The following is a 17,467-nucleotide window of genomic DNA, read 5'->3' as shown; positions in this document are numbered from 1 at the left end:
AGGACAACCCTAAACATACAGCCAGAGCTACAATAGAATGGTTTAGATCAAAGCATATTCATGTTTGAATGGCCCTGTCAAATTCCAATTGAGAATCTGTGACAAGACTTGAAAATTGCTATTCACAGATGCTCTCCTTCCAATCTGACAGAGCTTGGCCTATTTTGCAAAGAAGAATGGGCAAAAATGTCACTCTCTAGATGCTGGTAGAGACATCCCAAAAATGACTTGCAGCTGTAACTGCAGCGAAAGGTTATTCTACAAAGTATTGACTCAGGGGGGCTGAATATAAATGCACACCACACTTTTCAGATATTTATTTGTAAACAAATTTTAAATAACATTTATCATTTTCCTTCCACTTCACAATTATGTGCCACTTTGTTGCTCTATCACATAAAATCAAAAAATACATTTACATTTTTGGTTGTAATATGACAAAATGTGGAAGATTTCAAGGGGCATGAATACTTTTTCAAGGTGCTGTACATATACTTTAAAAAGTGTATGGCAAGGACTGCATGCAAACATTTCTGATTTTCACCCTGCAGAGTTCTTATTGTCAAATTTGTAAGTTTAGTCCCCTGCTGGCCAACAGCCCATTCCATTGCCTGTAATATCTAGGTGTATCATCAGCTAGGGATCATTTGCACTGTCTGCAGCATGGTTGTCCATTCTATGGTACCGATGCCAACATGTGTGGTGTCTGAATTCTGACAGCAGGAAATTTAAAAATCAGTTTAAGTGAACTTTAACACTTAAGGGAAAGCATAGAGGCTGTTATCGTTGAGTTATCATTTTGAAAATGCTAATTGACTGGCTGTTCTGATTATCTTCAAATAGCTGAAGGACTAACCAGGAACAAGACTACAGATGAGCAATCCTAAATTTTCTATAATACACTATATTACCAAAAGTATTGGAACGCCTGCCTTTACACACACATGAACTTTAATGGCATCCCAGTCTTAGTCCGTAGGGTTCAATATTGAGTTGGCCCACCCTATGCAGCTATAACAGCTTCAACTCTTCTGGGAAGGCTGTCCACAAGGTTTAGGAGTGTGTCTATGGGAATGTTTGACCATTCTTTCAGAAGCGCATTTGTGAGGTCAGGCACTGATGTGGGTGAGAAGGCCTGGCTCGCAGTCTCCGCTCATCCCAACGGTGTTCTATCGGGTTAAGGTCAGGACTCTGTACGGGCCAGTTAAGTTCCTCCACCCCAAACTCGCTCATTCATGTGTTTATGGACCTTGCTTTGTGCACTGGTCCAAATCATTTGGTGGAGAGGGGTTTATGGTGTGGGGTTGTTTTTCAGGGGTTGGGCTTGGCCCCTTAGTTCCAGTGAAGAGAACTCTTAAGGCATCAGCATACCAAGACATTTTAGACAATTTCATGCTTCCAAGTTTGTGGGAACAGTGTGGAGATGGCCCCTTCCTATTCCAACATAACTGTGCACAAAGCAAGGTCCTGCCCTTAACCCAATAGGATGCTTTCGGGATGAATTCTTGTCCACGTCAGTGCCTGACCTCACAAATGCGCTTCTGGAAGAATGGTCAAACATTTCCATACACACGCTCCTTAACCTTGTGGACAGCCTTCCCAGAAGAGTTGAAGTTGTTATAGCTACAAAGGGTGGGCCGACTGTATATTGAACCCTACGGACTAAGACTGGGGTGTCGTTAAAGTTCATGTGCGTGTAAAGGCAGGCGTCCAAATACTTTAGTAATATAGTGTATATTGATCTGCATACTTCTGGGTCAAAAGTATAGAATGTATTGAAACCATCGGGTCCCCATAACAGCCTATTATGTAGCATTTCCAGAAGAGAATCCACAGTGGCAGTCCAAATATTTATGACAGGTTTATTTTAATTGTTCTTTTATTTACTGAGATGCATTGCCAGTTCACTGTTACTGATGGGTTTTACATGTTGCCTGGAATTGTTCTTTGATACGACAGTCATTATGATTCCGCTTTTTTTTTGTACTTGATTATAACAAGGCATGGGCCGAATACCCCACGGTTCGGTTGGCACCAGAACACCATGAACATGCGAACCCTTTTAAAGACTATGGGACACAAACGTGAAAAATCACAAGTGCTCATTTTAAAGGCTTATATGCAAGTTATTGCCAAAAAAAGGGTATGGGGACCCGGGTAAAGCCCTTGTATCAATGCAAAAAAAAAAAGTTTTTAAAACTGTTTTTTCAGGAGCAGTGATTTTAATAATGCTTAAAGTGAAACAGAATGAAACATTTCTTTAAATATCGTGCCTGGGGGCTCCCCTTAGTCTACCTGTAATGTGGAGCATCTGTGCAATGTGTAGAACATTGCCGCAGCAAAATGAGATTTCTAAAGGAAAAAAGTAATTTGAACTTCCTCGCGGCTGTAATGTATTGTATTGTCACCTCCCGGCTATATAGATAAAAAATCAAGGAAAATATTGGCGGGGGCCCCCCCAGTCTATACCAGGCTCCTTGGGTCTGGTATGAATTTTAAGGGGAACTCCACGCCAAAAAAAATGGCATGGGTCCCGTCCCCCCCCCCAAAGCACCTTGTCTCATGTTGATGGGGACAAGAGCCTCTTCCCGACAACCCTGGCCATTGGTTGTAGGGGCCTGCGGGTGGGGGGGCTTATCCTTATCGAAATCTGGAAGTCCCCTTTAACAAGAGAGCCCCCAGATCCCAGCCCCCCCCCCATGTTGAGTACATTGTACCCCTACCCATTCACCAAAAAAATGTTTAAAAATAAAAACCACAGTAGACAGTTTTTGACAATTCCTTTATTAAAAAAAAAAAAAAAAAGTGTCTCGCGATGTCCATCCTTCAATCACGCTGCCCGACGGACCCCGAAAAATAGAAAAAATTAATAGGAAAAAACTCTGCCTCCATGGGAGGCCTCCTGCTGTCTCTTGTGACAGCTGTGACAGCTGTTATATAGGTAAGGGCTGGGCCACCCGCTGACTGATGTCAGAGGGGGCGGGGTCACTCATTTAAATCACTGGGTGGCCCCGCCCTTGACTATATAACAGCTGTAACAGCCAAGAGACAGCAGTCGGCTGGAGGCCTGCCATCGAGGCGGAGCTTTTTTGTTTTTTTTTTTTCTATTTTTCGGGTCCATTAGGTGGCGTGATTGATGAAGGATGGACATCGCGGCACACTTTATATTTTTCATAAAGGAATTGTCCTTTATTAACACACCCTCCCCATGTTGAGGGCAAATGGCCTGGTATGGTTCAGGAGGTGGGGGGGGGGTGCTTGCTCAGGTTGCTTGCTCAGATAAAGGACTGGTATAGAAATTGGGGGAGGTGACCCCACGCCAATTTTTTTTTCAATTTTGGCATGGAGTTCCCCTTAAAATCTATGCCAGACCCGAAGGGCCTGGCATGGATTTTTTTTCGGGGGGCCCACTGTTTTGTTTTTTTTTGGTGTGGGGTTCCCCCTTAAAATCTATACCAGACTCAAAGGGCCTGGTATGGATTTTTTTTTGGGGGGGGGGGGGGATGCCGTTTTGTTTTTGTTTTTTTTTTTATTAATTCTGTCATTGGGTTCCCCTTAACCACTTCAATGCACTGTATTATATACTCTGCACTGTGTGTGTGTGTGTGTGTGTGTGTATATATATATATATATATATATACACACTGCCTGCACTGTATGTGTGTGTGTGTATGTATATATATATATATATATATATATATATACACACACACGCACACAAACTAAACTGCCTGCACACCACTAACAAACCTGCCTAATCTAGCTCAAGTTCTCTCAATCTCCTCCACGTATCACACTACATACGGCCACCATATAAGCAGCCTATAGTGTGGGCCGTGGACTTAGCCCGCTGATCCATGACCAAAGGCACCCTGCCTTTGGCCAATCATGGCTCTCACAGCAGATCGCGCTGTGGCGGTCAGATAAATGCTGTGGCCAATCAGCAGCCGTCAGTGCACATTACATTATGGGGCGCTCCAATTTGCCGCAAACGCCCCATATGTTTGATTAATCTGCGAACAAACGAACAACCAATGTTCGGGTCGAATTTACGTTCGATGCAAACATCAGTACCATCCCTAATTATAACATGACACCAACATTTATGACAATAAAGATGAAATCTTAGTTTGAAAAGCCATACTTGACACCACTTACAGTTTCATCAAAGCCCAAGTATAGGAATTGCTGGTACCATTGCTGCACTTCAGGTCGAGACCGGTCCCAAAGCTGGCGTTTGGAACGCTTTAATGTGTTTAAAAACTCATTGGCTTTGTTTCCCTCTACAGCCACAATGGGCTTGGCTGGTTCCTTTGATGCAGCTAGATAAAGTAGAAATAGAAGAGATAGGGGATTTGTATTCTAAATTCCTTAATAGAAAATGAGAACGGGCAACATTACTAGAAAACAGAGAAATATTGTTCCTATGAAACAAGAGAGTGGATCCTCTTTGGTGTCTTGGACCTGTCTGTCCTATTATACACGTGGCAGCATTTGTGCTGTCTCTGTAGAACACTTCAGTTTTATGGCAATGGGTTGCTAGCTCAGCACCCAAACTTCTTCCTTTAGTGCTGTAGCACCAGTTACGTCACATGCAAATGTATCTCATAATAAAAGGGCCGTGGAAAGAAACCATAGAATTGAGGGAATCTCACTCAAACATTCAGACTCAAAGAACTTTGAGGGAAACTAAAGCCAGGACCTCAGCAAGGCAAAAAAGGGCTTCACTCCTACTTGTTGGGAGCTAAAAAAAAAAAAATAGATATAGGAAGATAAGAAAGGATACACATAAGAAAAAAGTGAGAAGTAGCAGGGGTGGAAAAGGGGTAAAAATGCAGTGGGGAGAATATTTATTTGATCCCCTGCAGATTTTGTAAGTTAGAGACAGAATATCAACCAAAAAGCCAGAAAAACACGTTACAAATGTTATAAATTGAGTTGCAATTAAGTGAGTAAAATAAGTATTTGATCCCCAAGCAAAACATGACTTAGTACTTGGTGGAGAAACCCTTGTTGGCAAGCACAGAGGTAAGACATTTCTTGAAGTTAGTGACCAGGTTTGCACACATCTCAGGAGGGATTTTGGTCCACTCTTCTTTACAGATCTTCTCTAAATCCTTAAGGTTTCTTGGCTGTCTCTTGGCAACTCGAAGTTTCAGCTCCCTCCATAAAATTTCTTTAGGATTAAGGTCTGGAGACTGGCTAGACGACTCCATGGCCTTAATATGCTTTTTCTTGAGCCACTTGTTGTTGCCTTGGCTGAATGTTTTGGGTCATTGTCATAAACGTTTTGTCGCCTGAAGCCTAAAAAAGTATGATCTTCTTGTTGGCAGATTACAAGCATTTTTGGCCCCATAGACTTCAATAGAAATCCTTGACTTGAGCAGAAAAATGCTCGTAAAACGCTCAAATAGCAGCTCTCCACCTCTCCCTCTCCTCCCCTAGTGCTTTCTATTGGCTAAACAAAAACGCCTGAAGCGGTAGAACGCTTGTAATACACTTCTAAAACGCTTTGAAAAAGCTGGCAAAAAAAATGCCTGAAAAACGTCAATAAATCGATAGGCTCAGGTGTGAATGGAGCTTAAGGATTTAGAGAACATCTGTAAAGAAGAGTGGAACAAAATCCCTTTTGAGATGTGTGCAAACCTGGTCACCAACTACAAGAAACGTCTTACCTCTGTGCTTGCCAACAAGGGTTTCTCCCCCAAGTATTGAGTCATGTTTTGCTTGGGGATCAAATACTTATTTTACTTACTGAACTGCAACTCCATTTATAGCGTTTGTTTTATGTGGATTTTTTTTTCTGGATTTTTGGTTGATATTCTGTCTCTATCATTTAAAATAACCTATGATAAAAATTATAGACCCTTCATTTCTTTGTAAGTGGGCAAACTTGCAAAATCTGCAGGGGGTCAAACAATTATTTTCCCCACTGTAGATGGGGAACTATAAAACAACAAGGAAAAACAAAAAGAGATATACCCGCACTGTCAGCACTTTAATGGTGATGCTGAACATGATAATAAAAAGAATATTTCAGATTCCAAGGACATTAGACATTAGTCTTAGTCATGCATAACAGTGCTTAATGAAGAGACAAGAAGAACCACGAGTGTAATTCATAGCTCACAAGAGACTAAATAATATATAGTAGTGTCCAAAATACTACCACCACGCTGAGTACACATTATGGACAATAAAGAGGGTGAAAAGGAAATGAAAGAAAATTTTAAAAAATCTGTTACAAACAATGCCGTCTATCGGTCCTCCGTGTCTTTGCTTTTCCTTTTTTTTAATAAATGGATATGCCTGTACAATTACCATGCATGATTATTCTGTACAAACATGACACTCAATAAACTTTATTTTGTTTATAATAAAAAATAAATGGATACGCTTCTGTTATGTTCTTGTTTACTTCTCACATACCTTCTCGTTTCTGTAGCATCATTCGAAGTTTATTCCCACTGGAAACATCTAGAAACAAGGAAAGAATGTAAGATAATGTTTAACATGCAGCAGTTTGTTTTCAAACATAAATAAGCACTTCGTTCATAAGGACCTTTATAAGGATTTTATATGTTTAGCATACATTTCTTGGTGCTTTCCAGTGCTCGAAGAACCACAGGTGGCATGGGAAAGAACTGGTAAATTGATGCTAATTATATACAGTAAAGGGCCTAGAATCATCCATATGCATGAAGCCCTAAGCTGGCGCTGGGTTCATTTTTATATTTCAGCCAGTGAGTTGAATGAAAAAACTGACCCAATTTCCACATCCACACATTCAATGCAGATGCAAGAATCCTCCCCATTCGTTCATGGTATTCTGAGCAGGAATCCCCCACCATCAAAACACACTGATCAGCACTGCAGTCGATTGGCTGCAAGCGCTGATTACATGGAAATTTTTCAGCAGGACCATTCAAGTCAATCAATAGGTAGAGGTGAAAACTGAACCTGCTGAACCGCACAAATTATGATCCGTGCTTTAGTCTAATGCCCTGTACACACGACCGGTTTTGCCGTCAGAATAAATTCTGAAGGTTTTTACGACGGAGTTCCGACTGAATTCCGCTCAAGCTGTCTTGCATACACACGGTCACACCAAATTCCAACCGTTCAGAACGCGGTGACGTACAACACGTACGACGGGACTGGAAAACGGAAGTTCAATAGCCAGTAGCCAATAGCTTCCGTCTCGTACTTGCTTCAGAGCATGCGTCGTTTTTGGTGCGTCGGAACAGCATACAGGCGAGCGTTTTTTCTGATAGTAATTTGTTCCGTCAGAAAAATATAGAACATGTTCTCTATCTAAGTCCGTCTGAATTTTCGACAGAAGAAGTACGATGGGGCATACACACAGTCGGAATATACGATGAAAAGCTCCCATCGGACTTTTTCTGTCGGAAATTCAGCTCGTGTGTACGCGGCATAAGTGGTATTTCTTGTGGTTTTAATAAGAGCAAAATAAAAACTGATCTGCTCACTGGGAGGTTGAACCATGTGATTGTTTCTTTTATCTCTTAGGTGCTAACATGGGCAGACATATCCCCCAAAATTCCCAACAACAACTATGCTAAAGCTACAGTATATGGTTCTCCCTGGTGCATTTTACAAAATGTAGACTATACCATTGTCACTAGAACAAAAAGTGAGGGAAAATCCAAAATTTTACAGGACATGAAAGAAAATCTCCCAACTGGAACCTCTGCTCGGGTGCCAATTATCAGGAAAAAATTTCACCTCACTTTGGAAAGTATTCCTTTTACTTTCTGTTTTGCTGCCTGTCTTATGGTTTTATTAAACCCACTTCATTAAAAACTATCAATAAATTCTGTTCATACTCAGTCACTATGGGATTGGGTTTCTGTATTCTGTAGTGGTAAATGACAGCCAACTCCTTCCCTCCTCCTCCAGCAATAAAAATGAATCCTAACTTTTCCCTACTTTTATCCAAAACTATAAAAGAAAGTTCTGGCTTTATATACTTTAATAATATAAATAAAAGTTGCATCTATCACATATATCCTATTATTACAGAATGTAAGAAACCCAAATTATATGCAGTAGGCACTAGGCTATATAGCATGGGAATCCTTTAGACCTTTCTCAAATATCCATACATATACTGTAAACAGCTACAAAAAGAATCACTAAGATGCTGATTATGAAGTTCTATGATATTTAGAAACTGTGAAACTATTGCTAGCTGAGAGTAAAGAAAGAGATCAGCCTAACCCCATCCAAATGTACTATGCAAGGCTTTCTTTACTTCACTCCATAGAGGAGGGAATGATAATCAGTCACTGTTCAAACACAGCCCTTATGGCATATTCTGTGCAAATCGCTAGTTCACAGCAACTACCCTTACAGTTAACTAAATACAGTGGGGAAAATAATTATTTGAAACCCTGAAGATTTTGTACGTTTGCCAACTTACAAAGAAATTAAGGGTCTGGCTCCCACAGACTGGCTACAGTATGTGCTCATGTGGTACACAGATTAGTCCTGCCAATTTAAGAAGGTGCTCCTAACGACAGAGAGACTATACTTTCTACTCCTCGCCTCATAAACTGTACTCACAGATACACTACTTTTTGATTCCTCATATTCAATTCCATGTACTGTATTTATTGGCGTATAACACGCACTTTTTTCCCCTTAAAATCAGGGGAAAATCGTGGGTGCGTATTATACGCCGATCCCTGGCGATTGTGAGCCTCTGGGCGGCTCTCGGCCGCTTTCGGCTGTTCTCGGTGGCTTTCAGCTGTTTTCTGCGGCTTTCGGCCGCTCTCAGCAACTCTCGCAGTCCCGCGTGAGCGGCCGAAAGCCGCCGAGAGTGGCCGAAAGCCGCCAAGAGAGGCCGAGAGCCGCTGAGAACGGACGAGAGTGGCCGAAAGCCGCAGAGAGCAGCCGAGAGCCAACGAGAACGGCCGAGAGCGGCCGAAAGCCGCCGAGTGCGGCCAAGAGCTGCCGAGAATTGCGGCACCATTTTTAAACGGGAGTTCAGTGTACTGACAAGGCTGCAATGAAGTACACTGACAAGGCTGCAATGATGGACAAGGCTACAGCTGGACACTGACAATGCTACACTGACACTGACAAAGCTGCAGATGGACACTGACAAGGCTGCATTGATGGGCATTTAAATGTAAGTTTTTTTCCTTAAACTTCCCTCCTAAAAGTTTTTTCCTCAAAATTCCCTCCTAAACTTGGGGTGCGTGTTATACGCCGATAAATACGGTAGTTTTAAGCTCCTCCATAGGCTCCATTATGTGGTCGGACCATGCTCCGATGTTAATTTCCTATGGTCTAGTGGATGCTCTCACATTCAAAACCAGGAATTGGAGGCTAAATAAAAGCCTCTTACAAGAAGAGGATGTGCTAAAGGATGTCACCAGAGAACTAGACTTTTATTTTCAAACTAACGACACACTGGAAATTGTATGGGAAGCACACAAAGCGGTTATCCACGGAGTGCTCATTAAACATGGGTTGAGGCTCACAAAACAACGCACAATATAGCTGACCTCTCTTCTCACTGACCTGCGGGTTATAGAGGCACGTCATAAACATGCCCTGTCGCCTTCTTTAGAGAAGGAACTCCTAACTCTCTGTAAAAAAAAACACGGATTTGTTACATTTTAAGGCCAAGGCAAATGTCGGAAAATCTCATAGGAGTTTGGTAATAAATGTGGTAAAATGTTAGCCAGATCCGTTAAAGAGCAGACATTAGCGACATACATACCGCATATAATGTCACCCACAGGACAAAAAAAACACCCTACCTAAACATATCGCGAAAGAGTTTCAGGGATTCTATGAATCCCTATATAATTTGAGGAACGGCGTCCCTTCGCAAGACCGTATAGCAGAGTATTTATCCGCCTCTAAAATGCCTCAACTACCCACTGCCGTGAGCGAAGTGATGGATTACCCCATTACGTTAGCTGAAATTCAAGGCGCGATAGGTGCCACTAATTCATGGAAGGCTCCAGGTCTGGATGGTCTTACCGTGCAATACCACAAGACTCTACTGCCATCTCTTGGTCAATTTATGACCAAACTATTCAATGCTTTAGTATCAGGAACATCCTTCCCTCAGGAAACCCTTCAAGCCCACATAGCAGTAATTCCTAAGGAGGGCAAGGACCTTACCTCTTGTGGGAGTCATAGGCTGATGTCCCTACTCAACATTGACCTCAAAGTATTTACGAAGATCCTGGCGACCAGAATTCAACAGCACTTACCAACTTTGATTCACCTGGACCTAGTGGGCTTTGTACCGTCCTGTGAAGCCAGGGACAATACGATCAAGGTACTAAACCTCTTGCATATAGCTAACACGACCCGTACCCCTTGTGTGTTTTTGGGGACAGATGCCGTGAAGGCTTTTGACAGAGTGAACTGGCAATTTATCATTTCAGTTTTGTGGTATGCGGGGTTCGGCCACACCATGCTTAACTGGATATCCACACTTTACTCTAAACCCTCTGCTCGGGTCTGAGCTAATGGTGTCTTGTCAGAACCCTTCATGATTGCAAATGGGATGCGGCAGGGTTGCCCCCGTCGCCTCTCCTCTTCACCCTGTCACTAGAACCCTTTCTTTGCACCATACGCCTAAACCCAGAGGTCACGGGAATGGTGGTTGAGGATACCCAGCAGAAAGTATCGGCATACGCAGATGACATGCTGTTCTCTTTTACAAACCTTTCAATTTCTTTACCAAACCTTTTTCGTGAATTCAAGAGATATGGGGCCCTTTCAAATTTGAAACTCAATTTCACCAAGTCTGAAGCAATGGGAGAGGGAGTTCCGCAGCCCCTTCTGTCGCAGAAAGCGAGCTTTAAATTAAAATGGACTAAATCAGCACTGAAATACCTAGGGACGTATATCCCCCCTAAATTGTCACAAATATTTGACCTAAATTTTCCTCATTGTTAAAGAACGTTCGAGCCCTGCTAAATAAATGGCATGCTGGACTACATTCATGGTTCGGTAGCTGCAACATCCTTAAGATTAATATTCTACCCAAATTCCTATACCTCCTACAAACTTTACCGATACATATCCCTTCTACCTACTTTAAACAAACACGGGCATTATTTTCTAACTTCATTTGGGCACACAAACGACCACGCTTAAACAGACAACAGCTTTCGCTACCCAAACAGTATGGAGGACTAGCGATACAAGACCTACCTACATATTATCAAGCAATACATTTGAGTAGACTTATTGACTGGAATCGTCACCAAGCTACTAAGCTATGGCCCCAGTGGGACCAGTCCCAGAGTGACATACTTCTTGGTAGGGCACCCTGTTGTTACCAGTTGCTGCCAAAACCTATGAAAAATCATCTTCTGATTGTTCAGAATACACGACTTTGCTCCTCCCTGACTAGCATTGGTACACTTACCACTCTTTCCGATACTAGGAAACCCACTTTGTACACAAGGATGCATCCAGTCACACTTTTTGATAAATTCTGGTTGCTTCCATGCTTCTCACTTTCTAATGGCTGGACATTGGCCATCGATTTCTGATCTCATGAACTCGAATGGATTCTTTCGGCTGGACTTTTGGAGAGCTCTCCAACTCAGCCACTTTCTCAAATCCTTACCACTACCGGGGAACTTTTGTCAAACTCTGACCACTTTGGAAGAATATTGCTCGGAGGAGGGCAATATGCCGCATGTATTATCCGCCACCTACCAATTGCTGATTGCACCCCAAGAGAATCATCAAATACACTGTCTCAGTACATGGGAGCAGGACCTAAATCGTACATTCAGTTTGCATCACAGACAACATATCATCCGATTCACATATAAATCCTCAATCTGTACGAGGATACAGGAGACTCATTTTAAAATTCTAACCAGGTGGTCCAATACACCTGCAAAGCTACACAAGCCCAGAACTACACAGGAGGAGCTTGTGAATGATCTCAAGGCAGTTGGGACCACAGTAACCAAACAAACCATTGGTAACAAAACGCAGCCATGAATTGAAATCCTTCAGTGCCCTCAAGGTCCTCCTCCTCAAGAAGGCACATGTACGGGCCCATCTGAAGTTTGCCAGTGAACATCTAAATGATTCAGAGAAGGATTGGGAGATAGTGCTGTGGTCAGATGAGACCAAAATTGAGATCTCTGGCATTAACTCGACTCACTGTGTTTGGAGGAAGAATAATGCTGACTATGACCTTACGAAAACCATCCCTACAGTCAAGCATGGAGGTGGAAACATGATTTGGGGCTGTTTCTCTGCTAAAAGTACAGGCCGACTCTGCCGCATTGAGGGACCAGTGGACGGGGCCAAGTATTGCAAAATCTTCCATGAGAACCTTCTTCCCTCAGACAGAACACTGAAGGTCTTGATCTTGTATGCACAGATCCTCCTCTTCTTCCACTGACTCGAGAACATGTCAGGATAAGACAGAGTTACTGGATTCAGACTGTACATGCTCAGTTTGGTGTGTATTGCTAGAGAGTTTTTTTTGCGTCTTGGGAGAGTGCATGTTATCAGCACATGGCCAATCAGCACTGTCCAGACAGAGGGTCAGGGGTCCTGGATCCTGATAGGACTGTTCAGTGCAGTATGAAAACTCCTCCTATAAGCTTTAATCAGGATCTGATAGAAGTCATAAGATTTCTATAGACTGCTGATGAGAAAAGGTGTTTAGCAGTTTATATTTATTAAAATGATTGCATTGCCAAACTGTTCTGTGTACTGTGGGAGACTAGATATAGTGAATGCAGGGTCCTGGGTTTAGCAACACTTTAAGGATTTAGAGAAGATCTGTAAAAAAGAGTGGACCAAAATCCCTCCTGGGATAAGTGTAAACCTGGTAACCAACTACAAGAAACGTCTTACCTCTGTGCTTTCCAACAAGGGTTTCTCCACCAAGTACTAAGTCATGTTTTATAAGTAAGGTGCAGCGCTTGTAAAACAAGTCCATAGAAAATAAATCCAAAGGATAGTGTTCCACACAATTCACAAGATGGTTAGCAGAAGGTGAAAAAGAAAGAAAGCTTCATCGGCACCCGATCACACTGCCGCTTACCCTCCTTAATGAACCCTCATTACAAAGGCCACATGAGCAGTTTAATAATATGGAAAGCTCCTCAATCTCCACACATCCAGGTCAAGGACAGCAAGCAGGGTACGAATATAGCGATTCTCAATTAAAACCTTCTTATTAAAATACTCCAACAATGATCACCGCAGATTAATCAATCCCATATAGGTATAAATTAATAAACCTCATGATGCAGTATGTCAGGTAACATTGATTGTAAATAAAAGGAGATAAACTCACATGCTCCAAGAGCAAAAAACACATTTACTTGTAAAAATTTCCAGCAGTCCCCACCAGCAAGATGGCCGTCACGTCCAAGCATACACCAGCGTCATGTCACTGACTTTTCATTTTCTTTTTTATAAATAATATGGATGTTTTTTACTCTTGGAGCCTAATAAAAATTATAGACCCTTCATTTCTTTGTAAGTGGGCAAACTTACAAAATCTGCAGGGGATCAAATTATTATTTTTCCCACTGTAAAAGACCTTCAGTGAAAATATGTTCTTCGACATTGGTAATATCACATACTATTTTATTCACATTATTTGAATTTAAATACATTTTCTCCTTGTTGGGAAAAAACTGCTTTTGCTACAATACTTACCTTCAATCCAAAGCAGTCCCCTGCACAAAATGTCCCCAAACTTCCAGGTTCGGTGATGCCAAGCATCATATAACCCGGAAACCTGAGGATGCATTGTAAAGTTACAGAGAGCAGCTCTAAGAAGGAGTACCATGTGCATCAAGTGATTGGCCTGAAGACATCTGGCAAAGGTAAGTAATAAGTATACAAAAGAAAAAGCATAAAACATTGTGAAGGCTTGGAGGGAGGGACAATATGCTTGCAAGGGAAACTAAGCCTGGAGTTGAGCTTTAAAATAATACATTTTTAAACTGATTTTTTTTTTTTTTTTTATTGTTGAATATACACTTTTTGTTCTGCAAAGAACCATTTCATACATGAAAAGCAAAATGGGTTCTGTAAAGGGAGCATTGCAGAAAAAATTTCTACTCAGACAAAAAGTATTATATGTAGACCTCTTGTATGAAATTAGGCTCAAAAGTGTTTTATAGTTTATTAAGACTTTTTTTCTTTGCATTTAAATGTTTACCTGACCCTTTCTGTAAGAATCTAACAATAATACAAGTTGCATTCAATCATATATTCAGTATATAAAATTGCCTCACAAAGCAAAACAGGCTTAAATGAAAGCATCCATCCCTTGGCTTGTGTGCCACAAAATAGTTCCAAGCAGTGAAGCCAAACCTATTCAGCTTCTCTGTATGTAAAGTCATCAAATTGCTGCATTGATCAAAACCTTCTCACACAGGAGTTTTGCTTTAACAAATCAAAGAGTAATGGGCAGCATTCTACCATATCTTCTCAATCATCCTCTTGTGTTGTTTAATATCATTTACATTATATTATTAAAATATATTAATAATAATGATTTTTAATATCAATTATTCCTATTGATATTGATAACCTTCTGGGTATTAAATACTTATGACATCTGCTGGTATTTGTACAGGTGCAGGTGTACAGTATATGTAATTCCGTAAAAGATAAGTGACAAGGCCATTATAAGGGGAAAATACTCCAATACTCACCAGGGCATGTAAGTACAACAAGCAATACAAGGATCAAGCAGGAGAGTCCAAAGCGCTGCTGTAGGAAAGTAAGTAAACCCATCTTGCTGGGGCAGATCCCTTTTTCGCTGTATCTAGAAAAGCATGAGCAATAGTGAGAAACTTTAATAAGTAGGAGGGAATACAGGGGAGGCACAGGACTGAATGATTTTTTTCAGTAGTAAACTCTTTTTGTGAAAGGTTACTTCAGGCCATTCAGATGAATGCTGCCAGTAATGAATTTGTACTGTATGACATCTGGCTGAAAACTCATACAGTGTCTTGTAGTTGCTTTTCTTGGAGTTCTACAGCCGTTCACATACAGTTTACAAACAGCATCATTTTGAACTAGAAAATTTAGCTTCCAATTAAGTTACTAACATTTGAATAAATGCGCACATTTTAATCACTATTTTTTTTTTAAATAAAATAATATTGGCTGTATTTTTTTCCCAAAAGAAAGGTAGTGATTGAGTGGTTCCCTATGTAATAAAGCTTTTTTTTCCCAGTTGTATCATTTCTAGTTTGGCCATTTACATTATACAACCATCTTTTACATTTTGCCTTTAGATTTACCAAAACCGTATAATATGAGGTCAAACCTAAACACTTTAAATTTGTATTCAATCAGGCAGGCCCTTGCACTACATAGTTGAAGGTAAATATAAAGGAAATTGAATAAGAAAATTGTATAATGCATGGCCAGCTTAAAGCGGAGCTCCACCCAAACAGGTAAGCTCCGCTTTTTTGCTTCCTTGCCCCCTCCACTGTAAGTTTACCTTACAAGAAATGGTGGCGGCAGCACCCAAAAGCCAATTAAAAAATCGGCTGGGGTGCCGACATTGCGGGATCCCTGGGACAGGTAAGTGTCCTAATATTAAAAGTCAGCAGCTGCAGTATTTGTAGCTTCTGACTTTTAATTTTTGGGTGGGGGGCTGGAGCTCTCTTTAGGAGTTTGTTCACTTCCTAATCATCTGTCTGGCCTGTTCCATCACTGAGATTATCCAAGTAATCCTTCTGAGGCAGTCAGTAAAATGTCAGATTTAGGTATGTACTTTCTGTAAAATCTGCATAGCAATTCACTTAGTGAAAGTGGATGTACATTTGTTCTGTGCAAATGGGGAAAAAAATATTATTCTGTTTCCTGTACTGGAAGAATATTTTCCTTTGACTTACTAGAATCACTTACTTTGAATCACTAGATACTGTATTTGGCTACTAGATGTAGCCAAAGTATTTGTCTTTCAATAATACATGTGACAATAACTGTATTGGAGGCTCACAAGAGCATCATATGTGGCGATTTTTTTCCATGTCAGCATAGATAAATAAAAAACACCAAGCCCGCATTTCCACACTTACCGACCGCATGTGACTCCTGAAGTCAACCCAGAAAACAAAAACAGCTGACACCCTTGCTGAACTTACAAAGGCCTGCCAAAACCTTTTGGAGAACTAGGGAAAAAATGGTATGCTATTTTGCACCAAGCCATAAATTATTCTAAGAACATAGCATTAAGGTTAGCAGACTATTAGCCAGAATGCTCTGAGCCAATTGAACCACCCTTACCATTGAGAGCATCAGATAAAAAACAGGCAAGTTGCACTTCTGCATCAGCTATTACACAGCAATTTCCAAACATGCTACAAACAGCTGTACAACCTAATTACACCAACAGATGACAGTCACCCATTCTTGCAGGAGAAGTAGGGCCAAAGCTCTTTAGGTCCTGCTTCTGCGGGTTACAGGAGTGCACTTGGTTCTGCACACCTGTGACCTGTATTTGGCCAACAGTGGGCTAATGTCCACAGATGGCTGTTGTCACATAGCTGCTTCAGACTCTGGAGCGATCCGCCCAGAAGATTCCTGACTGGAAGGTGGCTCCACCTCTCAGCTGAGAGTCTGAGCCAGCCACTCCTGCCCCCTTTACAGCCCGGTGCTCCAGTGAGGGTTGGGGGGGGGGGGCAGAGCAGAGAGCCAGTGACTGATAGTCGCCAATTCTCTGCTCAGTGAAGACAGAGAACTAAGTGATCAGTGATCTTTGATCGCTCAGCTCTCAGTCAAGGCGGCAGGGGATAGATGCAACATCAGACCAATGCTGCATCCATCTAGGTCAGTATGTGTTTACTTTTTTTTAATACCATGCTTCTCTTTTAAAGCGATCGTAAAGTCTTTTTTTTTTTAATAACAAACATGTTATACTTACCTGGAATTGCAAAGAGTGGCCACAATCATCCTCTTCTGGGGTCCCCCACCAGTGCTTTGGGCTCTTCCTTTTCTTTGTGCTCCTCTATAGAAAGCCACTTCCTATGGGGGTGCATGTGTGGGCTCGATTCCAAGCCTCACTGTCTGCATCCATAGACCCACACAGCATGGCTCGGCCCCGCCCCCTACTCCCTCACCATGAGGTTTGACTGACAATGGCTCTCGCTAGCTCTGCAAATCCTGTGAGAGCAGAAAGAGAGCTGCTATAGAAGGGAACAGTGCTGGATCGAGTGAGAACCCAGGTAAGTATGGGGGGTGAGGGGGCGAAGCTCCTACTGGAAAAATGTTAACCTTAATGCAAGAAATGCATTAAGGTAAAAATGTTTAAACTTTAAAACCACTTTAACCAGAAACCAGAGAACATATGGAATTTCTATCACAATTTAGTCCATCGCCATATCCAACACTGTAGCATGACGACTGGTCAGTAGAACTGAAGGAACTCCAATTAGCACTGAGATATATGAAAACAGGTGGAAGT

General features: G+C 41.6%; 1 protein-coding gene across 2 annotated transcripts in view; it reads right to left on the bottom strand.

The window, feature by feature from the left end:
* The window catches only part of ECRG4 (ECRG4 augurin precursor), a 46,841-nt gene that overhangs the window by 3,517 nt on the left and 25,857 nt on the right, over positions 1 to 17,467 (bottom strand). For both annotated transcript variants that reach the window (XM_073614790.1, XM_073614789.1), the window contains exons 2-4: positions 14,703 to 14,815; positions 6,430 to 6,477; positions 4,159 to 4,322 (exon numbers count right to left, since the gene is read on the bottom strand). In XM_073614790.1, coding sequence (XP_073470891.1) covers positions 4,159 to 4,322; positions 6,430 to 6,477; positions 14,703 to 14,784 — 294 coding nt within the window. In that variant the 5' untranslated portion in view covers positions 14,785 to 14,815. The remainder of the gene's footprint in view (positions 1 to 4,158; positions 4,323 to 6,429; positions 6,478 to 14,702; positions 14,816 to 17,467) is intronic.

This window comes from Aquarana catesbeiana, linkage group LG02 (assembly GCF_042186555.1).
Source record: "Aquarana catesbeiana isolate 2022-GZ linkage group LG02, ASM4218655v1, whole genome shotgun sequence".
In the NCBI taxonomy this organism is placed as follows: domain Eukaryota; kingdom Metazoa; phylum Chordata; class Amphibia; order Anura; family Ranidae; genus Aquarana; species Aquarana catesbeiana.
This window is presented reverse-complemented; position numbering and strand designations above follow the sequence as displayed.